Consider the following 26,912-nt stretch of genomic DNA (forward strand, 5'->3'; position numbering starts at 1 on the left):
TGCATTGCTACCAGTCATATGTAATATATAAAATAGCTTTAGTAAAAAGCTGTTTATTTTGTGCTTATGTTTTGCTAAAAGAATTATTTCTAATATTTTTTATTCTATTTGTTAGTTTTCCATTTTTATTATTTATACCTCTCATCCCGGGTATAGGCCTAATTTATATTAATTAAATGTTAGTCTGTACGTTGCTAAATAAAGTATGACATATTAAAACATATAAATCTTATAGTTTATAAAGTCATGTCCCACAGAAAGGAATATTTTTTAAGCATAAACTTATTTTTATTTTTATATTATAAAACATCAACGCAATATTGGCTTATACCAAATTTTTAAATAATATTTTTTCAGTTTTCTCGTCCAAGAGACACAGGGGATAGTAGCCAGGATGTGAAATTCACTGATAGCGAGTGTCAACACATGATTTATGCAAGTGGGCCTTTAAACACTGGTCGAACAAACATAAACTACCATACCTCTACTCCTATAATCAGTAATAATAAGGTGGGTAATACTTTTAGTTATAAAATACATAAATTTTTATGTATCAAATTTTATGCGCACATAGAATGTTGTTCAATAGCAGTTATTACTGTATGCTGTAATGGTTATGCATTAAGCGCTTTTTCTACATTTTTGTTTTAATTTTTTTGTACAACAAATGTCTGTAAAAAAATTATTTTTCTTAAAGGCGAGCTGCTATTGAGCCTTTATAAAAATCTTTTTGATCTTATTATTTTTTGCATTCCTTGTACACATTATCTGCTTAAAATATAATCCTTATATTCCTTCACAGATTTGCATTCGTAGCTGTGGTGTGATTGTCTCACAAGTTATTAGCATTGAAGGAACTTTAACAATGACAGGAAAAGTTTATACAAGTGATTTGTCCAACCCAAGTTCTCAAACATTTATTAATTTAAAGGCAGAAGTGGAGCCTTTGGTGAGACACACTTTTGAATGTTACAAACCTTTGTGTTGCATTAGGTTGATATTTAATTTTACACAAGCTATTACCATCTATGGTGGTAATTAAGGTCCTACAGCTGGCACAACCAAAACCTGGTATTTGGACCTGTAATTTTTACTCGTTTGTGTTATAAATACATTTATGTTACATTAATCTGTTTACACAATAAACTACATTTGGCCAATGGACCATATATCTCCAATATACATCATGCTACTGCTTGGACCCCAAACATACTGTTGAACAATTTTATTACAACAGTTTTTTTAAAATTTATATGCATATTATACCATTTAACCTAAAAACACTTTCCACCTTTCATGTTTCCTAGCACTTGCTACGGACTGTTATTTCTTTAATACCAAATTCCTGAAGTTCATCACAGTTAAATTAACCTATATTCATTTATTTAAATTGCAGATTCAAGCTACATTTACAGAAGCAGGACAAGATCTCTCAGCTGGTTCAACAAGCATTGTCACAGTAACTGGTTTCACACAAGGCAGTGTAATTGTTAACTACGTGGTTCAAGTCACTCACACTAATTCTTCTATCACACCTACTGATGCAGTGGTAAGAATACAAAACAATCTGTTTTTTAAACTTAAGTTGCAAATATGTTTTAAATTTTTTGAAACATATTATGGCTCTTTAAGAAATAAAGCTACTTTAAACCTATTTTGTACATATTGTTTTGGCATTTTAAAAGCAAAACCTGTTATAATCACTTTATGTACATACTGGTTAGGCATTTTTAAAACCAAAGTTGTTTTAATCTTTTTGTGTAGCTGCAAAAATAGATTTTAAGAGACAAGTATCCAAATTGGTATCTCAAAACAGGTATTGATGTCTAAAAAAACTGCTACAAAAAAACACTCTTAATTAATGTTTTTATATGAAATTTTAGAATCAGCTAGAAAGAGCTTTTAACGACATAATAGCTGCCAACAACGGTTCACTTCCAAACTCCAACATTAAGGTTGCCTCTCTTACAGTGACACGTATGTATTTCATTATTTCATAAATTTAAAAAATCCATACCTGTTAAAAACAGATATTTTCAGAAATTAAAAAGAAATATGCTAGTAGTAAAATAAAAAGTTAGTGTTTTTTTAAAAAAAAGAAAAGAAAATGCATCATGGCCCATACATTACATTATTCCAAGTTAGATACCTTAAAACAGTTACATAAAACCATTTCTCTTTTTAAATGTATTTTTGCACATAAGCAACTCTATTCAAATTCACCTTTAAAAAATTAATATCGAATTAGTTAAAATTAACTTTTTCATTTCATTTTCAGAACAAGTGCCTGCAACTACAGCAGCCCCTGTACCACCTGAACCTTTTGCTGAATGGAAGATAGCTGTGATATGCGCTTGTATACTTGCTGCTGCCGCCATTATTGCTGCGGTGGCTGCTACATGTATTAGAATGCATAGGAAAGAGGGTAAGCTTGATATTAATAGTTAGTTTTTTATTTCTTCTTGGGTTTTTGTAGCAAAGATTGGAAAAAAGCAAAATAATGGAAAATAATATTTAAAAATATTATTTTTTAAAAATGTTTTAGGTATTGCAGAAAAAGGCAACGTTATATAAGAAATCCCATAAAAAAGAATCTCACTCTTTTTATCATAGCTAGTATTATAAAAAGTAATTTTGTGAAATGGACCCTTAATAAAGTTTATAGTTGCCAATTGCATAGCTTAATGTTCTATTTGTCCAATTACAGTGGCAAACATCATAAAACTAATAATTAGTGGGTATAATTATAAATATTTAGAGCATGTTATGTCATCTTTTAAAGCAGGTTTCAAACAATTTTATTATTAACATATCAATTTTTGCAGACACTTCTTCTGTCATGCCGATGAAGAAAAGTGAAAAAGCAGGATTTGCAAACCCAGTAGGTAATGAATATGAAGAACTACATGAGGTATGTTGAATGCTTTTAGTAATTTTTTGTTGCTATCAAACTTTAGTTTAAATTAAAATGGCCGGAAAGTAATTAGCATCTCTGCCTTTCGACTAGACACTAGAGTTTTGGGTTCAAAGCTCGATGCTGCTATTATTGAGTGTGTGCCGTTTAGCAGACACTTAAAGGCAATTTCTCCAACACAGTGGTCTATTGTCGTTTAACTAAATTGTCAAAATTCACCATGCATTTAAAATAATAAAAAACAAATATGTACCCACACAGTTACATATATGGCAACTAGTAAGCAGACACAAAATGTATGCAACAGAACACTCGTGTTATAACGACTGCTGTTGCCTCTCTGCATGAGTATATATAGGCACCATTCATTCATTAATTTATTCTTGTGTTTTAGAAAACATCTCGTGCTGGTTCATCAGGTAGCTCTGCCAGTGGTGACGTTGACAAAATGCAAGAAAAAGTGTAATATGCAACTTAATATTGAGTTCCAGTTCTGTATAAAACATCAGACAAACATGGTTTTAACCCATGGAAAAAATGTCGATGAGATGAAATAGAATAAGTTTTCATGCAGCACTTATTTCAATTTAAAATATACATTCTTATTTTTATTGCATATTTCTAAATAACGTTTTTCGAGAGTTAAAATCTTAACAATGGTAAATAAGAATCATCTCTTTAGTTTTGATGTAAAAGCTATTTTCATTATTTTTGTTGTTGTTTTTGTTTTACGCATATTTATACTTTATTTTCTTTTCCTATATCAAAGAACTTAATTTACAATAAACGCATTCTTTTCGAACTGAAAATTCTCTGCAAAAATATTTTGACTTTAAATTTCCAGATGAAAACACTTTTTTCCTTTTTATATAATTCTACAAAAACAATCGTGTGTTGGATTGAGTTTGTGTATAATAAAATACGACATACACATTCGCTTGTTTAATAGTATGGTGACATGGTGGTACAGGAGAGCATAACTCCAATGCATAGCTCCAATCGTATTTCATTATAAAATAATTTTATAATAAAGAACTTGTGAACACCTGTTAACAATATCGTCCTGGGGCAAATATGCAATGTTAAAAAATCACATGGTGTTAATTATGAACTATGTTTCAATTGTAACCAATAAAAAAAGTGCTGTTCCAACACTCGTACATGCCTATGAACAAACAAGGTAATCTTAATTACATGCTAATTAGACAGTTTTTTTTTTTCTAAAGTACATGAATATATATTTTGATTTATTAAAAGTGTAACAGTAAGGTGCTAACTTTATAGTATGCAAGTTTAAATTATCCAGTATTGCAACTTAATAAAAATAGGCCGAAATATATTGTAAAGTATGATTGTGTCTAAAGAAATTAGTATTGGTTTGTAAACAAATGAATATGCCTATATTAAGTTTATGTGGTACACACACACCACAGTTAAATTTGTACACACAAGCCGAAAAAGAATATATATATACGTTAAAAAGTTTAGCTTGTGGCCCACACATTGTAGTTTTGCCGATATTTATTGTCAAAATTTTAAATGTTTGTAATTTAACACGTTCTACATCCTGGGTAATTCAAATATGGTGTACTACTATATTAACAAAGTAATATATGGGAACACATTAGAAACTCAGTCACTGGCAACAGAAGATAAATTACGAAAAATTTAAACCTAATGATCAGGCGTAAAATTTTAGTTTGTGTTAGTACCTGTATTGATAAAAAAAATATGTATTACAATACAAACAAGGATTTGGAACTGTCCCAATTTACACACCTGGTGGGAATCATTTAATATCTGCTTAGGTATCCCAATTTTCCCTACATTACTATATTAAGAATAAAAATTGAGAATCTCGGTATATAGGAAAAATGTTTTTTTTTTTCATTTTTACACAACCTAATAGCAGTCCAACCTAATAGCAGTCCAAATATCTTACAGAACACACCTGCTGCATTAAAAAAAAACTTTCACCTATGGAATGCAGCAAACATGGCATTATGGTTATCATGAGAACAGCTACATCACCTTCATATCACTGACGAAATACATCTTTACCAACGGTCTCTTCTAACTTTAGTCTTTACAGGAGCTGGGATGTGTTAAATGGTTGTTTCGTTAACAAATAAAAATAACACACGAAAATAAAAAATATCATTGCTTATAAAGCAAGAAAAATTTCTGAAATATGGAAACACAGTTTGGGTATGTTTAAATGATTAGGTTCTTTAAAACATTACTTTGTACAAAGAACTGTGTGTAGATGAAGTATTATTTATTATCCAATTTACTTGAAACACACCACTTTATTATGCCAACGTGAGGTGTCAAATTCCCTGGCATGCACCCTGTTCTAATAGTTTATGCCAACAGTAGAAAGGGAGTTTCCACAATGTTTTAGGTTTATGCAGTATTCTGTAGGATATTTGGACCCCTATTTAATTGTGTAAAAATGAATTATGTTATTATTATAGATTATGTTATTATTACATTTCTATATAATGGATAACCTGGAATATTGAGTGTAATATGAGTGTTTACTTCAGTTAGTCAATCATTACAACAATGTACATAAGTATCAATATTTACTTTATCACAGTGTAATACAGTTTGACTTCGAGTAGAACCATGTATGGTAGTTCATGTGTGATTTTGACAGCCAGGAAAGAATTTAAACGCTTTAGTTTTAATAATTTTAATTTATTAGAGATTTCTAAAGATTTGTATTGTAAATCACTGTAATGGAAACACAGCATCAAGACAGCAGTGAAATATGTGAGGAGGAAAACACACTGGTTGAGGAGTTGAAGCTGGCTTGTGATAAGGACAATAAAGAAGTTGATTTAAAGAAATCGTCACAAGCACTTCATGCAATGGCAAATTTATATGCAGAAAAAAGCAAACAAAAAAGTTAAGTTACATTCGCAGTGCCGCACTTTACAATGCTGCCTTTATTCGGAACAAAGAAAATAATGAAATAAAAAGTAATTTGGACAGTTTATACATTGAGGTTCTTAATGTCGCAGGAGCTGAGATGAAAACAGACAATTTGGTTGAATTTTCCAATAAAGTGAAACGGAAGCTTAAGAGTTACAGGGAAAGATTAAAGAGCGTTAAATTTCCATTGATACCGGAAAATGTAGAAGAAGAAGAACTTGTTGCCTTGGGGGAAGATAAAATCAACAAGGTGAAGGAGATGCAAGATGATGTTACTGCAAATTACACTGAGTTAATGAAGTATGTGTCTGACAAATGTGAGAAGATCATGGGGAAGCCACCTTGTAAGTACACAGTTGTAGGAATGGGGTCATTGGCTCGTGCCCAGATTACTCTGTATTCTGATTTTGAGCATGTAATTGTTCTGGATGATAAAGTTGGTAACATGAATGAACAGGAAAGAAAGAAGGATATGAGATACTTCAAGTGGTTTACCACTATCTTCCACATTATTGTGATTAACTTAGGAGAAACCATACTTCCTGCTGTTGCAATCCCCACTCTAAATGGAGAAAAGGGAAACTGGTTTTATGATAGCATTACTCCAAGAGGCATCTCCTTTGACGGAATGATGCCATATGCAAGCAAAATACCGCTTGGCAGGCAACAGTCGACCAAAGAGAAGCCATGGAAAACAGAATTGATTAAACCAGTAGCGGAAATGGTGAAATACTTGAGCTGTGAAGAAGATATGAAACAAGGATATCATCTCGCTGATATCTTGTCCAAGACATGCTATGTAGCTGGTGATCAATCTTTGTACAAAGATTTTGAAAAAAGAGCAAACTCATTTGTTGTTCAAAACGATAAATCCAGTGATTTTAAGCAATTGAAAAAACAGATAAATGATGATTTAAACAATTTCCAGCCATTGATTCAATTTTGCGGTTTAAGATTTAATGCAAGAAACAATAATATCAAACGCCTGGTCTACAGAAATGCAACTTTGTTTATAGCTGCTCTTGGAAGATTACATTGCATTCAAGAATCCTCATGCTTTGATGTTTTGGATAAATTGAAAACCAATGGACTTTTCAAGGAACAAATCCGACACAAATTGAAGTTTATGGTGGCTGTAGCTTTAGAGATAAGATTCAAAATGTATATGAAGAGTGGAAAGCAGGATGATTCTATTTTTGTCAATAATGATGCACATATACAGACTTTGGTTAAACATTTAGAAGCCTTTGTGGGAAAGGAAAGCTTGATCCAATTTGTTGCAACAGCAGTACAGCTTACTGAACATTTTTGGAGTAAAGTCTTTGAATTATTTAGTGATAAAATGGTATACTCAAATAACAGGATTCTTGCTGTGGCTATGTTGAAAATGGATGAAGATTTTAAAATAAAATGCCAATTATTTTTACAAGATGATACAAGTATTGATGAAAACATCATTGAGGTTGTATTAAGGTTTATTACTGATGTATTGCAATATACAACAGTGTTTCTGGAATATCCTAATATTGGTTTAAAGATTGCAAGAAAAATATTAGTGTACTGTAAAGATACAGAACAAGTGTTTGTTGCCAAATCATATATATTTTACTTTCTTGTCTATTTAGATGACAAAACCGATGAAGTGGAAATGCTTAGGAATCAGTTGAGGGAAATTATAAAAGGAAGAAGATTAATCTGCAAATATAAAGAAAAAAAAAGATATTTGAATTGTTGGTGGGCTGTTTATAACTATGCACATGCTTTGTTCAGAATGAATCAAGACAAATTATACCTTAATGTGCATGAGCACTTAGTACAGCTCAATAACTTAAACTCAGACTATACAAACACTTGGGGTTGTTATAATATGCTTTTAATTAAATCTGGAGCTTTACTGCGTTTAAAATATTTTAGCGATACTGTAGTAGTAGCAAAGGAGATGTTATTGTTTCAAATAGAACCTACAGGAGTTTTGAAACCATTTTGTTACTTCTTACTTGCAATATGTCACTTTGGTTTAAAAAACTTTGTTGAATCGCTTATTTGTAATGTACAAGCTATTCGTGAAGTTAAGGCAACACATAGGCCACAATGGATGGGAATGTGGGAAAACACTTTTAACAGTTTACATTTCCTACTGACAACATTGTTGCCAGAACAAAGTAATGAGGTGCTTGATTTACTTTGGAGTAAGATATGTGATGATATGAGTGAATATGCTTTTCAAATATATAATTATAAAATGAATTAAAAGTGTCCCCATATACTTAATATTTGTCGTTAATTCTTTGTGTATAACTACCATTATCCAAGTTTTTTACAAATTAAATGTGTCTACAATTATAAATGTATCACAGTTATCACACCATGCTTTCCCACTATGATGTGTCCTCTTTGAACTGTAATTTTTGCCGATCATCTGATTTGTGCAAATAATGCAAATACAATTATAAAGTAGCACCTTAGTGTGTTGGTGGGGTGGACAGGAGAGAGCAGAAATTAAGGAAGACACAAAGTTTCCATGATTATCTTGGTCAGGTTGAACTGCATTTACTGTCCTGATGTGACAATTAAGTTTTTAGCGGAAAACTACGAGCTCTTAAGGCTAAGCAAAAAGAGGTAAAAAATGTTTGGCACTATAGTGGAATCTTCAGCACATTACGACTAGGCTGATGTTAGAGGTTGGTAGTTAAGGGTTACCGGAGTCTGCAGTTACTAGTTAGCAAATAACGCAGGGGAAGAATTCTTCACTAGCACCAGATACTTTTAGAAAAATAGAATCCAAAATATCAGGGACTCATGAGAACCATAGTTTTTGAGTAAGGAGAAGTACTGATCTAAAAATGTGGAAAGAAGTAAAATAAAAAATACTATTTATTTGGCTGAATGTGAAGCCCCTTTTTATGCAAAAAGTTCTATTTTCTAACAAATATATATATTTTTTTTATAATTCAAACACAGGTATTGTACGCTTTATAGGAACAAGAGAACTGAGCTGTAATGAATAAGCACGCTCCAATTTATTATTAACAATAGTATAAAAAGATGTGTGAATACGCATTTTACAACTTTGGGCCATGTGTTGAATTGTAAATTTACACTAATTAACAGCTTGTCGGGCGGTAAATATGCCATGTTAGAAGTTAATATTAATCTCATGATGTTTAAGTAAAAAATGTTTCAATTGTGACCAAATGTATGAAGTTGTTTTAATGCGTCCGGGGTTAAATCGCAATGGTTTGATATAGGCGTTATTCGTTGCGTGGATTTCTTCTCAGACTCACACGCTCCAAATTCCGAAACAGTATAAATGCTGTTTCGACAGTCCGTAAGAGTGGGAACAGTGGTGTAAACGTTGAAGAGAATGGAAACAGATTATAACGTACCGAGTTTGTTGCTTGCCCAGCGGAACAACTACTGTGTATTTATTTTAATAAGAGAGGGGGGTTGCTATTACCCTTCTACTTAAAAAAATGCCACTCAAAAGATTGCTGCCAAAGATTGCTGTTTCTGATTATTAAATAAGCCCCATTTTGTAAAATTATTTGACTATAACACTTGAACCTTAATTGTAACGTCGTGTCGGGGAACGTTTTTAGCTGAGCGGGTAGTAAATTTGGACCGGGTACAAATTCAACGGTCGGAATAAATCAATCACGACACCGGCCATTTAATAATAAATCAGATACATTTTTTTATTTTATATTTTATTTTATATTTTTAAATAAAACGAATGTTATAAATAAATAATTGTAATAACAGGTAAACTTTAACTGCTTGTAAATAAAGTATGAAAATCCTTTATTGGAAATTCGATATTTTTTCGAAAATTAATCGACTTCGCACTTGATTTCCATCTTGATGACGTCATATCATATTGATACGTGGTGGTGACGTCACCTTTCACGCTGGTTACGGAAACGCAGTTATGTTCAATGGTGCACGAAAGAGTCATCTTACTTTGGAAGAGTGGAATCTTTTCCGCAGGCAAATTGTTTAACCTTAAAGAATCGTCAAAAGTTATAAAATGATGAAAAACAAATTTGTTACCAAAAACTTTATCAATACAGTTCGATGTTTTCTAAATATAATGAAATGTCATTAAAATTTATATTAATATATAAAATGTTGAAACAAAACAGAAAAATATTACGAAATAATAACCGTATAGCTGGAAAATATTACAAATCAAAAAGTTAAACGTGAAAAAATAATAAATGTCAAAACTACAAATTCCAACTAAATTTAAATTACAAATAAACTTCCGGATTATTACAAAACAAAATTCGTTTAAAAACTGACTTTATGAATTTTGTTTGGTCGAGACAAAGTGGTTTGGAAAGTTCGGTCCATCGATCGTAGTTCAGGTCGTTTTCGAAACATCGGAATCCTGATGACGTCATCTGAGTGACGTCATTACACACGACGAAAACGCGCGATTTATATGACGTCATCACTGGGTTCGTGCACTGCACTGGTAGAAGAGAACCAGACGAACATCTAAAAATGATCCCATTAGAAAAAAAAACAGGTATAGTGAGGTCGGGTAAGATGGGACACTTTTGAAACATGATATCCAAATATCCTGGTCCTGTTTTAAACAATTCAAAACGGTCTATTAGAGTCGCAAGGATACGGTTTTATATTTTTAAATTGTTCACTTTTTATTACCAAATGAATGAGAAAATAGAATGACAAAGTGTCCCATCCTTCCCACCCTACTTCATGTTTAATTGCAAAATATGCTTCTTTTGTTTAATACGTATATGAAGTCATTTAACCTAAATTCGCCTTAAAAAGATAATACAATTTTTCGTTCAGTGACCGCCATTGAAGCAGTTATAAAACGAATTAGTATATCTTTATAAATAAAATATTCTCACTTATTTTTCTCGACATCAAACATCACACATTGCATCGGGTTGGTCTTTCCTCCGCAGACAACGATCACTTTACGTGAAGTGGTAACTTTGGTGGGGGCTGGTGAACTTTTACTGATATCTGATAACAAAAAAAGTTCAACAATGCTGAAATCTTTGTATGTGGTTAAGGTAAGCACTTATACGCTATACTGTACTATGGATATGCGTCAGTACTTGTGCAAGATACTTAATGTTAATTCCTTTAAATATGCAGTCACCAATAGGTTGTCTAAGATGTCATATTTGTAAAAAAAAAACATGAACCGAAAAGTTACACACGCATAATAAGTCGTAAGCGGGCCCTTACTTATACGAAGATAAATAAGTTCCAGACATTCACCCATATATATACTAGGGTGGGGGAAGATGGGACGCCTTTAGCACATAATATCCAAATTTCCTAATCGTGTTTTTAACAATTAACAACGGTCTATGGGAGTTTTAATTTTCTTTGTTTACTACCAAACGGGACGAGAAAAGAGAATGAATAGGTGTCCCATCTTACCCCCCCTCTACTATATATATATATATGTAACGCTGGCTTAAGCAGTTGATTTAAAACTTGCCTTTTTCTTGGTTAACTTTTTTCGCATTAACTGTATTATGTCTTGGAGATTTATTTCTCTGCGTTTTATGTTTTGCTTCTTCAAACCCAGCAGTTATAGCAGAAGTCAAACGATGTCCAAACGTCTTTTTCCTGTTCGGTGATGCTGGTGGTTTGGTTTTGCTCGTTTCGCTCTAAAAATACAAAAACCTTTTTTAGAAAACCTATGTGTCATTGGGCGATTCAATTAACGAACATTGCTCTAATCCAGTAGTTTCAAATGAGTTTTTCAAATTGTCAGCCATGTAGTAAAAAAAAGCACTAACGAAGGTAAAAATGTGACAACTAAGCAGGCACGAGGTGTTTGAAACAAGATAACTGTATTATAATTATCCTTCCCGCTACGTCAGGATGATATCTACAATTAATTATTCATATTTTTTTAAGGTACCAAACTTAGTTTTATCAAAACTTCATTAAACTACATTTAAATACTCTGCTATTAATCGCAGCGCTATACCTTGTCCAAGTCCGACAGCGATGACGTAACGCGTCGTGATGACGTCATCACGCATGACGTAGCGGCATGGTAATAGCTTGGGCTGATAAGTGAAGCAACCAACTTCCAGTTACGGGGACCATTATCAGGGTTAAGGTCCAACATCTCAATGGAAGAAGTAGGACAACATTCGACTGAACCTGTAAGCAGAAATGCGAAATGGTCAGTGGACATATATACCAGCTATTTGCTGGATGTATATAGTCGGTCATAGCGAAATGGAAACCGCTATAGCGCATAACATCAGATATTTCTAGTCGTGTTTTTAGGAAATAACAACGCTCTTTTATGGTCGCGTGGATGCAGGTATGTAATTCTGTAAGAAATATTTGTTTACTGCCAAACGGGACTAAAGGAGAATGAAAACATGGATCATCTTACCCCAACCTACTATATATGATATTGCTTATCCTAATATAATACAGCATGCCAGAAAATGTGTGCGAATATGTGACAAAGTAATCCTTACACCTGCAGCTTATTGTTAGTGTAGCGTGAGAAGGTTTACCTTTATCAAAAGTTTCATTTAAACCACCGACCGCGTACAACACCCCTTCCAATTGTATAAGTGAGAAATGCGACCTCCGTAATCTCATGTCAGCCACAAAACTCCACTTCGAGTCTTCGTACCTGAAGGTAACGGAATGTATAAATGTAACTTATTTATTCTGGCGTGGCAGGGCAACGACAGTTATAACACGGGTGTTATATTTCATATAGAAACCTGTGCCCGCTTATGAGTTACCACATATGTAACTTTGTGGGCGTTTATTTTTAGGGTATTTTACTTTTTTTATTGCATGGCATTTGGATAACCTGAAATTCTAAACGACCACTAAATTGGAGCAGTCGTTTGAGGTGCCCTGCCCCAAAACACATATGCGCCCACAATGATATTAACACCAAAACATATTTTGTTTATGGGTGCGCCTTACCACTATAAGCTGGTGCAAAGTTAAGTTTTTTAATACGTGACGTGGTATTACGTCATTAAAAGGTGAATGTAATATGACGTCATTTAATAGGCTCACTTGTAAACGTCAGCGCAAGTACGGATGTTCTTTATTGCGTCACTTCCTCCTGCGACGTAAAGCGCTCCACCGTATGACGTCACGGCGTAACCGCGACCGGTCAAGGGTGACGACGTCATTGTTTCCCAGCGACTTTCGTTTGGATCCGGACTGCAGAAGGTAATTGGTTAAGGTATAAACAATTTTCAAAATTGATTACTTGTAAAAGCAGTGCGCTGCGCGCCACAATTGCTTATAAAAAACAACGGCGTATCCCTTACCTGCAAATCCAGGTTTTCATTCTTTTCTCTTCTTCCCGAGTGATAAGACATCGCATCTTGCTCTCAGGAGCCGGAGGATGATCAACATAAACCTTGAAAGAGGAGAGTTGTTTCATGGAGGAACTCCTTCGAGGAAGAAGATTCGATTTCGTTCGTATTGCTTCCTCGACACGATCTCGGATGCTCTGTGCGACAAAAGTAAAAAATGTATTCAGTTTGGTTATAACTGAAAGAGACGTCAAGTATAAATAAATAATTGAAATTACACTCTCAGCGCGTGGCGGTTCAACGACAGTCGTTTTAACACAAGCTTTGTTTTATAAACACCCAATGCCGGCTTACGAGTTACCGAATATATAACGTTGTTGGTGATTAAGATTATTTTTAATGCATGGAACCCCATAAAAGAGATCAAGAAAACATACGCCCACAACAATAAATTGTTGTTTTTTTTCTATCATAAACAGAACTTAAATTGGCGGGGCAAAAATAGTCAAAAAAGAAAACCAAATTATAATAAAAAATATGTTTGTTTCAAGTGACATATTTTAGGCACGAAACAAACCTTTTCTAAAACAATAGCCATTTCTTTAGAGACGAGGTTGTTTAGCACCCCGATCTTTAAATTCGAGAACTGAACAAATTTCATCACTCGTGATGTCATAATGGGTATTCGTGACGTAGGTGCGTGTACGAGCCAGTTCAAAATGGCGTTGTAGAAAAGATGCTCGAGGTCGGGATCACGTGACCGGGCTGTCTTCAATGACTCGGAGCTGATGAGTCGGTTAAGTTCCTGTAAACAATGATCATACGGTATTTTATAAATGTCATTTCTATGGGGTTGGGTGCCTAGTTGTTTTATGTTAAGTGGTTTCATTTAAAGAGTGAAAAATTTAGATTGGTTTTAAAATAAAATAATATTCTTTTAAGCTTGAGGAACAAAATTAAAAAAAAACAGAACGAAACAAATTTAAAGATTTTTGATGGATCCCACATCCGATGACTACGGTTTAGACTTTAGAGTCTAATTCTTACTGTTCTGCTTCTAATTATGTACGATTCACGAACCAGTGATGTAAGTTCCCTAAATGCTTTTGTTTCAGCCACCTCCCAAAAGTGCGAGATCGCGAACTTTCGGCTTTCTTCGCGCAGTTTCGGACAGCCGTATGTCGCCGCCATTTTGTAAGCTACCAGCACGTTGGCCGGAGAAAAGAAGTTGTTAAACCCTCCACAGTGTCGGTCTAGGTAGTTAGTACATTGCTCAGCAACAAACGGGATTTTAAATCTTCGTGAAGCTCGCAGAACGCTCACTACGTTGTCACGGTCGATTGAGCACTAAAAATCATGCTGACACGTTATGGTTTTTAAAAATTAACTCCAGATTTGCATTTGGGTGCGCTATACATGTTACACTTAATAAAAAAAGGTAACAAAATAATACTTGACGCTATGGGTAATAGTTGTATAATGTCTATGGCGCATTGCAGCGACTGAATATGCATTATGACATGGAAGATTTTGAAAATACCATATAGTGTTGGTTGGGGTAAGATGGACGATGTTTTCGTATAGTAGGGTGGGGGGAGATGGGACACATTTAGCACACTATATCAAAATATCTTGATTTAAACAAATAACAACGGTCTATGGGAATCGTGAGAATACGGTTTTATAGTCATATGAATTTCGTTTGTTTACTACCAAATGTAACGAGAAAATAGAATGATAAGGTGTCCCATCTTTCCCCACCCTAATATACTCCTTTACCGTCCCACTTGGTTGTAAACAAAAAATATTTACAAAAGAGCTAAAAAGCGTTGTTACAAATGAGTTTTACGTGCTTATAAATAACCGTATATTCGTCATACCTAAATTTAGAAGAATAAATTTCTAACCTGCCCTGTGTATATGAACCGCACCAACTCCAGCATTGCTACGTCATCAACTTTAGTGAGCGCTATTTCACTCGATGAGAATCTGTCTAAGATTGCTCGAAATATTGGACTACTGGCCGCCATTATAACACGGTGGCAGCGAATTTTTGAGTTGCCAACCGTTAAAATAAGATCACAGAAACGGCCTTGCTCTCTTAGAGAGTTCAATCCTGTTAAAAAAGTTAACATTTTAAACGTGACATTACGCTTTTATTAAAAAAAACGTTCCCTTCCAATTTACCTTTAAGTAATTCCGGCACTGTCTTGCTGTAGAAACGAATTGTAAGCACGTCTTTGCAGATTCTAGTTCGTAGCGAGTTTTGTCTGCTTTTGATCGTGCTATTACTGCTCTTGTCGGTTGCTGAAGATTTTGAAATGATAGATTCGTTTGAATTTGTGAGTTTCCAACGGTCCGGGGTGCACGGTCGTTGGGGGCTGGTTTTCAATACGCGAGGCCAAGTGCCGTTTCCACCTTCCGAATTTATAAGTTTCTGTAACGGGAAGATGCGAGGAAGACTTGGAGGAACATCTATAAACGCTGAGAGTAAAATAGGATAACGCTGTAACTGATCACTTGATGATCTTGGGCGAGCCATCAAGTCGTCGTCAAAGGAACGACTCGAAATTTGCCGAAGTCGTTTCGGTGTAAGTTTCTCTCCGTTCAGCAACTTCATTTCCTTTCCTTTCGTTCTCCCATGCTCACCTAAGTCGTCTGCTTTGTGAATCCTCACTTCCGGAAGAGACGGAGCCCTGGTTTCTTTTCTTGGAGGATCGTCAAGCTTTTTTACCGAGCCTGTACTTGACGCGTCCGAGAGTCTGCGCAAATCTTCTACGGATTGGTTCAGGGGAGTCCCGGAGCGACTGTGGAATGTCAGTCGAATCGAGTTACGTTTCGATAATTCGCTGTCGATTTTCAGCTCATTGGCCACATCCTCGTTGGTCCTGTCTTCCGTGGGTGATTCACCCTAACAAGTAGTTTATATGAAACGTAATTAACGCCATTTCAGATATTACAAATTTGCAAAATTATTTTCTGTATAGGTGTTAGTAGGAGGACCTAAAATTAAAGCTAGATTTGGCCCATTATACTCCAACACCCAGACTGCTTATATACACGCGTATAAATGGACGTGTCGTTAAATTCTTCACGTGTCCCTAGTGTGCTGCTAGTTTTCACCAAAGGTCTTTACAAGACATTGAACTTACTAGTTTAAAAGGGGGGGCTTCGCTTTGTTGCTGTGGTTCGTCGAAAGATTCGTCGTCAAAATTTGCCATCCTTGAAAGTCTGGGTCGATTCGTTGTTTTGGGGGGATTCGTTGGAACTTTGGCTAAATACATTTCGAATCAACCATATTAGTTTAGATACATTTAAATAGAAATGTTCAAATTCCTACAAAGAAAACAATATCGTGTTTTATTACAATACTTTCAAGTTTTTTAGATTTATTTCTTAACTCAATGTATGCTGACAAAAACATAAAAAAATATTCCAAAATTATCAACTATATACAAACTCTATACCCAACACTGTACTTACCCGTACAATGTGGAATTTGATCCAAGAGTTTGGTCGTCATTCTTAGCAGGGAGGGAACTTGAAGGACACGAGAGGCGCTGTGTATCTTTTTAATGACGTCATATGTAACTTCTGTGCTTCCACTGTCAAAACCAAAGATCTATTTAGTTATTGTTAAGTATAAATCTATTTTGTGGTATTTCCGTTTGTTAAAAGAAAATTGTCAGTGTTGAAAAGCCACAATTAAGGTGGCTATACACAGTATCCGACATGCGAATTCGCTTGCGAAGTCGTATGCAAACCCATTACCGAGTTCGGCATGCGGCAGCGAAATCCGGACAAAACGGACGAATTCCGGATACTGTGTACAGCCACCTGCTGTATGCTTCTTTTTCTACGCGGCCGGAGGGTCAGCCAAGCTATATTGCATCAGCGTCCTAATAGGTGTATCCAGACTTAATGTATGGGACACTGTATTGTCCGTTTTTGTCTGACCTTTATGAACCAATTACCACAATTTTTTTCCTGACACTCACGCATGTTACAGGTATATATATCACCGGGCGTCGTATAAAAATCTTATAGTTATCGCACAATAAAGGCTAGTTATAACCTTTAGCTTAGTTATATATAAAACTACGAATACCTGTAAACGAAGTGGACTAGTTCCCGTAATGCTTCAGGTGGTATCACCTCGGCGTTCATAAGGTTCTCTTTCTTAACAAAAACATCTCGCATTACGGGGCTTACAGCTGCTAGAACGACCCTGTTTGCTTTGATCGTTTTGTCTTGATACGTGAACGTTATGTCCGACATCGTGCCCATTTTCTGCAGCCATCTGATACCAGCTAGCAGCTTTCCCGAATGGTCTTCGTCTGTAACTCGCCACTGTGCTGGGCCCAAGAAAGCGGAGGACTTGTTCACCGACAGCGAAGAAATATTACTTGTGCTGCTACTGCTTTTGAGCGTTGCAGAAGAAATATTCCTGCTACAGTTCGGAAATAATGTTTTAGAAACTTTGGGCGTCCGCAGGGTACATGGTTTAGTTTTAATAGGTTATGGTAATAATATGGTTCATGTTTTTATTCTCTCTAAACGCTTCGTGTGGCAGTTAACAAAGAATATTTTAAGATTTATTTAATTGTTTTCTCACGACTTTAAAAAAAGCGATGTTAAATACCCGATGGAAATTGTAGTACATTATGTACTAACATCATCCATCTTACCCCACATTATACACTTATCATCTACTGTAGTTACAAGCATATACATCTGTTGTGTTAAAGTTAGAACAACATCTACTACGATAACAACAGGGTAAAGAAAAGTTTAGGGCTTTTTGTCCTAATACCGGATTCAGACATGTTGACACGCTTACCGCGTGATATATTTCAAACGGTGGCGAAAATCTGTTTCGGGTATTAAACCATACCATATCACAGGGCATATAGGAAGTCGTGCAACCAACGTGTACATTTGTAATCCTACCTCTTGTTTGATATCGGTATGTGCAGCGGCATGATTAGTTGTTGCTTTTATTACGTCATAGCAGCGTCATTGTTTCCGCAACAGTAACAACGATCAAATGTCACAACAAAACACAACTGCGTCTTACCAGTTTTAATGAATCAGATATTCCTATATAAATCTTTAACAGCAGACTTTAATTGGCTTCATAGTACAAACTCAAATTCTATCTGAGTTTAAAAACAAATATAACCAGTCGCCTGCGAAAACCGCACAGAGATTAATTTGACCAACTTAAAACTGTCTGAACCTGGTAAAAGCCGCACGTTCCCTCATCGGTTTACACTTAATCTTACACGACCTTGCTTCTCACGTTAGCCAAACCTCAACTGTTACACTTGTTATTTAAGGTCTGGATAGTTTAACTGACTTGAAAATTTACCTTTATCTAAGCACTTGGTAAAACTGAGCATCTGTAATGGCTAAGCTATTCGCTAAATATATAATACACTTGTACCTCCGTCGCTAGGAACTCATTTAAGCCATTTATGATCGTAATTGCTACATGCACGGCAACATCGGCAAGCTTGCGGGTAGCTATTTGTACGGCATAATTACACACCGTTTGATGAGACTTATTCTCATTCATTCGATAGCAAAAACGGAAGACTGGAGGGTACGTGGTCACGGAAGCGCCTACAGCACACACACGCAAACGCGCGCAATTTAAGCGCATACACCCGCGGCTAAAATGCTATAAATCAGAATCTCTAAACAAATATCAATTTCACACTGTGCGTCGATTGATTGAGATTAAACATCATATACTTGTCTTGAATATATCTGCCTAAACAACGAGACTTACGGTTCAAAAGTTGACGCTAACTATAGCATATCCAAACAATATCTTGGAAACGTATGGTCTCATGCAGAAGAATAGTTTATTCGATGAACTAAACGGTAACAGTACCTCGAAACGCTCTTATAGATATACTTTAGTTTCCATTGATTTTATACCCGCAATGACATGTCACCTTACCAAAACAAAACGTAACTGTCATGGAATATAACAGCGAGAAAAAAAGTGCAATTTTGGGAAAAATTTGCTTTGAAATGTTTGTCCATTTTTTAAGGTACGCTATAAAACAAAATCTTAAATATGGATTTACAGAGAAAATAAATACGAATATTTCGCTTACGTATCAGGTAATACATGTAATAGCCATGATTACGACAGTAACATGCCTAACACTTGGTGACTATGCAGCATTAAATGCAGAAAAAGCTACACAACCCAACACAATTAGAATCTTCGACACAGCACCTGTTACTAGCAGCATATATGTGTAAATTAGATTAGAGAATTAAAATTGCCGTGAATTGAACTAAAAAACCTACATAGTGATTTGTTAGACAATTAATTGGAACAGGGTGCTGTTGTAGTGAATTTTGTAATGTGTTTCATTTTAGTGCTACAGTAATATAAAGGCCTGCCTATGTTTCTTTACCACAGGAAACATAATACATTTGGAACATGTAAGTCTGACAGAGAAAATTCGAACCTAGATATTGGTTCATAGTTGTCGGGAAACATTTCTTGCTTCTTCTTCTTCCTGATGAGCGTTGCGTATCTCGGTCAAACTACCAACAAAGCGTGACCATTCGTCTTGTCTTGGTTGCGATAATTGCTGGGAAAACAAAGTGAATGAAATGGTACAAAACTACATATATATATATAGTAGGGTGGGAGAAGATGGGACATCTTTAGAACAAAACATCCAAATATTCTGACTGTGTTTTAAACAATAAACAACGATCTATGGGAGTCGTGAGGATACAGTTTTATAATTTTCTGAATGTTTTTTTGTTTACAATCAAATGGGATAAGAAAATAGAAAAAAAAAAGGTGTCCCATCTTCCCCAAGCCTACTATATATGTAGGTGTACTTGTTAGGATTGAAAAAGACATGAAATTGAATTGGCTTAATATTTATAAAAATAGTGTAAACTGTTCAAAATATATTAATCATGTGATCTCAGGTTTGAGAAATGTTGAAAGTTAAAAAGTTAAAACAAAGGTATTATTTAAGTACTAATATAAATTTAGTATAGCGTAAGCCTAGATTTCATAACTGGGAGACTATAGACTTTGAAAACTTTGTGAATGCACAGTTATTAATTAAAAACTACTTCAGTTATTTTCATGTATAATTTTGATGTGAGAGCATCTAAGTCTGCTTCTGCTAAAATAAACAAACAGCCTAAATAAGTCAGACAACCTCAAAATTCTCTTGACCACTGCAAAAAAATCTCATAACCACAAGTCATTATACAGAATTCAAAACTAAAAATATGAGGCCAAACACATAGAGTATTATCATCTAGCATCTTATCCTACCTCTCCCACTTCACATAGGTGCACACGACCCATGTAATCACCGATGGCTATCTGGCTTCCACTTCCATTCCATCTTAACTTATTGATGGCAGGAGCTGAATCAATTACTGATGAAACAACTGGAACCTAAACAAATAGGTTTTTTACTTTTTATAAAATTATTAGACTGTTTTTTGAAAAATGTTTTAAATTTTTATTGTACTGTTTTGTGTTTTGTGAATATTTAATCTTTAAAAAAATATTTTGAACCTAAAACAACATTTTAGCATTGCAGAATTATATATGTTTTCAATATAGATTTTATCATTGAATTTTGGGCAGTAATCATATTTTTCATGTAAAACGATAAAAATACAAAAAAGGCTTTGTGATAATAATTAAATTTTTTTCGAATTTTAGGTTTTAAGTTAGGAACATTACAGCTTTTTGCACCTCTAAATATTAAAACAACTTTGGCGATTTAATCCTATTTCTAAAGTGGAAGTTTCCGTCACCGATAAAAATAAAAATTCAAACCACAAAATCTGTGTATCAGCGCAACAATATACCTCAGCGTCTGAATTGACGTTCCACAAGTCCAATCTACCAGAGCAGTCACCACTGGCAAACAAAGCAGGGTGAACGGGAGACCAAGCAACATCATATACGCAATCACTGTGGTCTTGGAAGGAATGTAAACAGGTACGCGAACCACTCTAAAATTCGAAAATTTAGTAATTTTTAAACAGTTAAAAAAAATGGTATTCTGGCTTGTATAGTAGGGTAAGATGGTCTATGATTTTGTTCTTTTTTATTTCCTTTTAGAGCCCCTTTTGATCGTAAATGTACAAAACTTTATAAGCATATCCTCACAACTCTAAGATAGCTTTAGTATTTGGTAAAAATAGTAAAATACCAGTAGGAAATATTGAATGTTATGTGCTAATGGTATCCATCTTACTTTACAGGTACTATAAAATTCGAATCGTGTTAAAAAAGACTAAAATCCTACCCGAACAGATTTGAGAGTTTTAGCTGAAAAAAATACTCACTTTTAGAGACCAAAGCTTGATGGACCAATCAAATGAAGAAGTCAGTAATAGATGGGAGAAGTCAAGCTGACCGGGTGATCGATGGAAATCGACTCCAGACACCGGTCCGTTGTGTCCTTCATATAAATCGCTTATTCCTGTTTTGCTGGAAAAAGAATGCGTTTCAACTTTTTGCTAAAATTTCTACTTTTTTGTTTATTCTTTCTTCTTGTTTATTTTTAATTAAATCTTATCAAAAATGTATTTTTTTTGCAGTTAGGCTTATTTTGTAGCATTTTGAAAGGTTTGGTTCTAATTCTAATGCTTTTCTTTTTTTTATCTAGCGAAATTACAAACTTTTTAAATGGTACAAAACGAGACTAAACAGAAAGTCATTTAAAATAAGATTTGACCGAAATAAAAAATAGTTATATATATATACTAAAAAACTCAAAATAATTTAACCACACAACAGTTCCCACCTTCCATGTCTGCACGCTGTATATAAGGAACCGTCCTCAGCACCAATGGCAAAGTTATTAACATTATTGTGTTGGAATGCCATGCTCATCACTGCTACTGATTTCGATTGCTTGTGTTGAAGCTCCATTGCTTCCTGATGTACAAACGCAACAGAATTACATTGTATTTCCATTATTTTGTATTATGAAGTTTATGAAAAGTGTTGTTCATATTTTGGTGGGGTCCTACTAAATGGTTACCAAGCTTTAGAAACTGGTTGAGTGAATTAGCGATTATTACACAAATATGTCATTTTTATTATAAATTGAAGTTGTAAATAGTAAATATAAATTTTAAAGGTAAATATTCCAATCTATATTGGCGTATGCGCTACAATGCAGCATGTAAAAGCACTTGTGAGTCATTTTTGACACCAGTACATCTTATAGATTTGGGAGCTGTGCAGTTATTATAGAGATGTGATAGATGTTAGGACGTAAGGTGTAGGTGAGACACCTTTGTCGTTAGGATTTTTAATCAGTGCAAAATAGGAAATACATTTCTACAGGTGTTTCCAAATTTTTCATTTTTTTTAAAGTTATAACTAAGAAAACTACAGAATGTTACAAAAAATATACAATATATATATATATATATATATGTGTGTGTGTGTGTGTGTTTTTTCACTAATTTAATAAAAAAGAGAAATTTTCCCACAAAAAAGAAATTACTCACCAGTGGTTGTGTTAGCATATCAAGACTCCATGAACAAAGTTTACCATCTGTTGATACAGATATCAGGTTATGTGCGTTCTGTGTGCCAACCACATCCAAGCAATACACAGGGTGGGTATGAGCTGCTGTGGAAAGTTTGCTTCGTTGTGCTGTACGCTTGTTACTACGGTTGTCCCACATCACAATCTGTCCACTGTACGTCCCACCAACCACTAAGTTTGGGTGAAACTTAGCAAAGCAAGCAGCAGTTACCGATGACTGGCAATGGAAGGTGTACCTGAAAAAAAAGAAAAAAGGGATATATAATATATATAGTTTTAAAAAAATGATATGACAGTTTCATGATGACCAATATGAGTAGCATTTCTTCATGTTTACTGAAGAATGGTCTGAATATGAAAAGCTTTTTATTGGACCATACTTCAGAAATCAAGGGTTCAGTAATAGCCAACTGTTTTGTGTGGGCAATGAAACTTTTTCTATAGTTACCCAAACTAAGGGTTCAGTAGTTCAATTTTAAGTGTTGGCAAAAGGTAAATGCCACAAAAAAAGTTTGAAAAGAATAAAAATCCCCCCTAAAAATGCGAAAAAAAGATTTGAAAACACTGATTTCTTTCTACATTTTAGTACAATCTATGACTTCACTTACTCAGGAGTTGTAGTTTTATATTTGCTGTTCCACACTAGAGCAACTCCTTCAGGTTCATACGGAGCTTCCTCATTGTTACCATATGATGCAACACATAACTCAGGATGCTGAAAAGTGAACACAATTTTAATATTGGTACTGACTACTGATGTAAGATACTACAAACTTTTGGTATAAAGTATAAAAGAACTGTTACTGGAGTCATGAATGCAAAAAAAAACTACAAAGCTACATACATGTCAAAGTTATAAGAGGGTATGGGGTGTAAGAAATAGACACCTTTGTTATAAATTATAAATAATGTCAATGTGCCTCTATGCGAGGATAAATGAATGTCTTTTATTCAAATTAATGTGTTTTGATTTTTTTGTGTTTTAAAACATTGTAAAACTACATTAACTTATTTAATGGTCTCCAAAAAATTTCTCCAGCAACTTTACAAGACTGAAAATAACAAATTAGATATTGTGCTTACTTATTTAATAGTAAGACTGCAAGTAATAATATTTAGAACAACAGTTAAGTTTTGCTGCCAAAGCGTATTATGAATTCATTGTAGTCATTTTGGCAACAGAGACTTTTTTTAAACCCATATTCAGTTTGGGTTTAAAAATAAATAAATAAAAAAAAAATAAAAGTTTTTATAGGCCTGTAATAAACATGTATGAAGTAAACCAGGGCTTCCCAATCTGGGACAAGCCGGCAGGGTCACATAGTTCAGGGGATGAGTATACCAGTTAAACACAAAGTACTGCATATACTATTATCCTAACTGGGAAGGTTCAAAATTCTCTGAAAATAAAAAGGGTCATAAACAAAAAAGTTTGTTTTTTCCTAATTTAAACAATTGCTTTTGGAAACCCTATACATCCATTCATAACATATTTAAAGCAACTTACATGAGTGCTCCAATCTAATGAAGTAACCACTCTATGTCTCGACCATCGTTCATCAGAAAATATTCGATTCACCGATAATTTCATTCCTCGATCTATTTCACTGTAGAGTGCAACACAACAATGTTTAAATATTTTAATGTAATTCGGATAAAAAGCTCCAGGGTTTAATTACTCAAGTACTAGTTACAATACAAGGCTTTTATTTTAAGAACACTTTAGAATTTTTTGCAGTATTTTTACTGGATAGTAAAGAAATGAATTTACATATTAAATAAAGTGGATGATATTGATAAATATATAACTACATGGCTTGCTTCTGTTGTAAACCAAAACAAGTTGTTTGAATGAAACTTTTAATGCAGGGGTGGCAGTAATAGTTAGAGACTCATTATTATAAAACCAATCTAACTTTTCCTAATGTTTACTTATTAAAACAGTGCAGACAACTCTAGGGTAGGCCAGTTTGTGTTTATACAGTTTTCAATTTGTTTTTAGCGAAAATTCCTTTTCTGAAAATAAAATTGTCGCTGTTTTTTTAAAGTGAGGTTAGACTACACCATTTCCATAGCCTGCCTACCATGCCACTCTAGATTTTTGGTGCCTGTTTAAATAACTCCACACTCACCTTTCTTCTTCCACTTGTGAACTGTATTCAGTAAAAAGATCGATTCGATGCGAGAGCGCTCGGTCCATGAATCTTGATGATCTTGAGATGAACTGAATGTAATCTTCCGATGTTTCAATGATGTCTCGCTCCTGCTCAGATAGCTCTCGGATCGCTGAAAAATTTATCACTGAAGGTTAACAAGTATTTAATTCTTAATTTATGCTTTTATGGAAAGAAAGAACAAGGGAAAATAAGTGGGTAACTAATAACTACAGCATATGTGTAATGGGTCAATACTAGATGAAATCTCAAGCCGCCAGACACCTACGTAGGAATTAACACATATAGAATGCAATGGTCCTTGGGAAACATAATTTTTTTGCTGTAAAAAGTATCAGTCTACATTGTGGTACACACTGGGGCATAAACCCTATTTTCTGTTTTTTTATAAACTTTTTGGGAGGGGGGGGCAGCATTGCCTTTGTTGATGTTTTTTTTATAAAAAGTTTAGAAAAAACTTAAAGAATGAAAATTCGAATTTTTTTTAGTTCTGACCATGACTACATACAAGTATTTTATCCCAACAACAACAATTGATAAAACCAGTTAAGGCAGTCACCTGATTCCAACAATTCTTCCTCTTCTTCTAATGAAAGTTCATCCAACTTGTCTTCTTTCTCTTGAACATCATCTTTCACATTTTCAGTCTCATCTGAAATGAACATCATTTTTTTAAATAATATGCTACATATTGTATTATATATAGATTATGGGATATGCTGACAGTTGACAGGGACATAGGGTTCTTGGCAATTCAATATGCCATAACCATAAAATCTAAAAACTTACCTATATATATATCATATATAAAAGTTACATTAAACCATTGTTTTGTTTTGTTAGAGCTGATAGTAAAAATTAAACTGGTAATTTTTACAATTTGATATTTTGTGTTTAAACCTTCAGAATCTTGCTGTTGTGTTTCCACAGGAGTCTGACATTCTTTAGAATACGTGACTACTTCTTTTGGAGGAATAGAAGTGAGAGTTATTTTGCTTTGAGAAAGTTTTGTTGGTTTTGGTTGCCTGAAATATTTTCTGAACTGTAGTTTTGTTTAACAAATGTAAAACACTTACAACATTTTTTTTTCTTTGATAAAAAATATAAAAAGTTAAAAACATCACGAAAAGCGTGCAAGTGTCATTTTTTCAATTTGTCTTAAAACTTTGTAGTATTTCCCAATTTAAGCAACATTATGTGCCTGAGACAAGATAGTAACAAGCGTGCAAGGTTCAGCATACCATCGTGCAACACAAACCAATTCTAACTTACAAACAACAACAGTGCAAAGGGGACAACACATTATGTGCAAAAGACACCATCTAACACAGGTTATTTTTAGTGATTGACATTTTTGTTTGACACACATGTAGACACACACACGTGTTACTACCATGATGGAATTATGCTGCCGCCTTGCAACTCAACTAAACTTGGCTCCAGGTCCCAATCCATACTGTTGCACCTCAAAACGATGCCAAATTAGGCGCAAAAAGGAAAATTTTGGAATAATACTTAAACTAGGTTTTTATGCTACAATGCTACGCTTATTCTATAGAGTGTTGCAGCAAAGCCAAACAAACAAAGCAAAAAAACACTACTCCCAAACCAAAATATATGTTTTAATGAGTTTAAAGCCTGCCAAAATATGATTATTAAAACTAAAACAAAAAAATGATATGTAACTTTTGATTTGGTTAAACCAAGTGCATTTAAAGCAATGAATAATGAAACATGATTTGAAAACCCGGTTACAACACAAATTTCACATTTCTACCTTGGTCTGTAGTATTGTCCATCTCCAGTATCTGTAACTTTCTTTGGAGATGAAGGAGCAGCTGCAGTTGGTTTTACTGTAAATATTGCAGAAGTTGTGAAGGTAACATAAATTTTTTGAACATTTGTAAAGCTTAACTTTTTCTAATAAGGATTATATTATATATATTTATATATATATAAATTAGGCATGTAAACAAAATCTAAACATCTAATGGTTAGGAAAAGA

General features: G+C 34.1%; 3 protein-coding genes and 2 long non-coding RNA genes across 6 annotated transcripts in view; 2 read left to right on the forward strand and 3 right to left on the reverse strand.

The window, feature by feature from the left end:
* LOC100180169 overlaps positions 1-3,847 on the forward strand; it is a 10,316-nt gene extending 6,469 nt beyond the window's left edge. For both annotated transcript variants that reach the window (XM_009862635.3, XM_018814952.2), the window contains 7 exons: positions 358-510; positions 803-949; positions 1,397-1,549; positions 1,884-1,977; positions 2,279-2,425; positions 2,826-2,911; positions 3,309-3,847. In XM_009862635.3, the coding sequence (XP_009860937.1) occupies positions 358-510; positions 803-949; positions 1,397-1,549; positions 1,884-1,977; positions 2,279-2,425; positions 2,826-2,911; positions 3,309-3,380 (852 nt within the window). In that variant the 3' untranslated portion in view covers positions 3,381-3,847. The remainder of the gene's footprint in view (positions 1-357; positions 511-802; positions 950-1,396; positions 1,550-1,883; positions 1,978-2,278; positions 2,426-2,825; positions 2,912-3,308) is intronic.
* Positions 3,788-8,496, reverse strand: LOC113474888. The gene is made up of 2 exons (XR_003396593.1): positions 8,316-8,496; positions 3,788-5,009 (listed from the first exon to the last, which is right to left on the reverse strand). It is a non-coding gene; the product is annotated as an uncharacterized LOC113474888 (long non-coding RNA).
* Positions 8,497-9,111: 615 nt separating this feature from the next.
* On the reverse strand, positions 9,112-18,263 carry LOC100184881. The gene is made up of 16 exons (XM_018814951.2): positions 18,109-18,263; positions 17,267-17,608; positions 16,642-16,763; positions 16,311-16,432; positions 15,346-16,069; positions 15,066-15,274; positions 14,239-14,505; positions 13,736-13,963; positions 13,171-13,355; positions 12,911-13,060; positions 12,388-12,509; positions 11,841-12,019; positions 11,343-11,514; positions 10,738-10,855; positions 10,157-10,354; positions 9,112-9,855 (listed from the first exon to the last, which is right to left on the reverse strand). Exons 1-16 carry the CDS (start codon positions 18,138-18,140, stop codon positions 9,624-9,626), a joined length of 3,402 nt encoding a protein of 1,133 aa, XP_018670496.1. The 5' UTR covers positions 18,141-18,263; the 3' UTR covers positions 9,112-9,623.
* Positions 10,839-11,922, forward strand: LOC108950133. Its single transcript, XR_001975082.2, has 3 exons — positions 10,839-10,905; positions 11,540-11,650; positions 11,833-11,922. It is a non-coding gene; the product is annotated as an uncharacterized LOC108950133 (long non-coding RNA).
* A 746-nt stretch (positions 18,264-19,009) lies between the features above and the next one.
* Positions 19,010-26,912, reverse strand: part of LOC100187367 (cytoplasmic dynein 1 intermediate chain 2) — a gene marked incomplete in the record, with an annotated part of 11,010 nt that continues 3,107 nt past the window's right edge. The window contains 12 exon segments of the mRNA XM_009862633.3: positions 19,010-19,775; positions 20,486-20,611; positions 21,034-21,180; positions 21,517-21,661; positions 21,978-22,111; positions 22,693-22,969; positions 23,342-23,448; positions 24,241-24,340; positions 24,866-25,019; positions 25,467-25,559; positions 25,808-25,932; positions 26,685-26,760. Coding sequence (XP_009860935.1) covers positions 19,662-19,775; positions 20,486-20,611; positions 21,034-21,180; positions 21,517-21,661; positions 21,978-22,111; positions 22,693-22,969; positions 23,342-23,448; positions 24,241-24,340; positions 24,866-25,019; positions 25,467-25,559; positions 25,808-25,932; positions 26,685-26,760 — 1,598 coding nt within the window.

Source organism: Ciona intestinalis, unplaced genomic scaffold (genome assembly GCF_000224145.3).
Source record: "Ciona intestinalis unplaced genomic scaffold, KH HT000016.2, whole genome shotgun sequence".
Lineage (NCBI taxonomy): Eukaryota > Metazoa > Chordata > Ascidiacea > Phlebobranchia > Cionidae > Ciona > Ciona intestinalis.

Excerpts from the sequence above, each read along its gene's own strand:
- LOC100184881 (XM_018814951.2), bottom strand. The coding sequence starts at position 18,140 with ATGCCGCTGCACATACCGATATCAAACAAGAG. Across the intron at positions 13,964-14,238 it reads TTAGGGAACTTACATCACTG|GAACTTAACCGACTCATCAG; the intron begins GTTCGTGAATCG and ends CATTGTTTACAG. Across the intron at positions 10,856-11,342 it reads AAAAGTTAACCAAGAAAAAG|ATATCAGTAAAAGTTCACCA; the intron begins GCAAGTTTTAAA and ends TTTTGTTATCAG.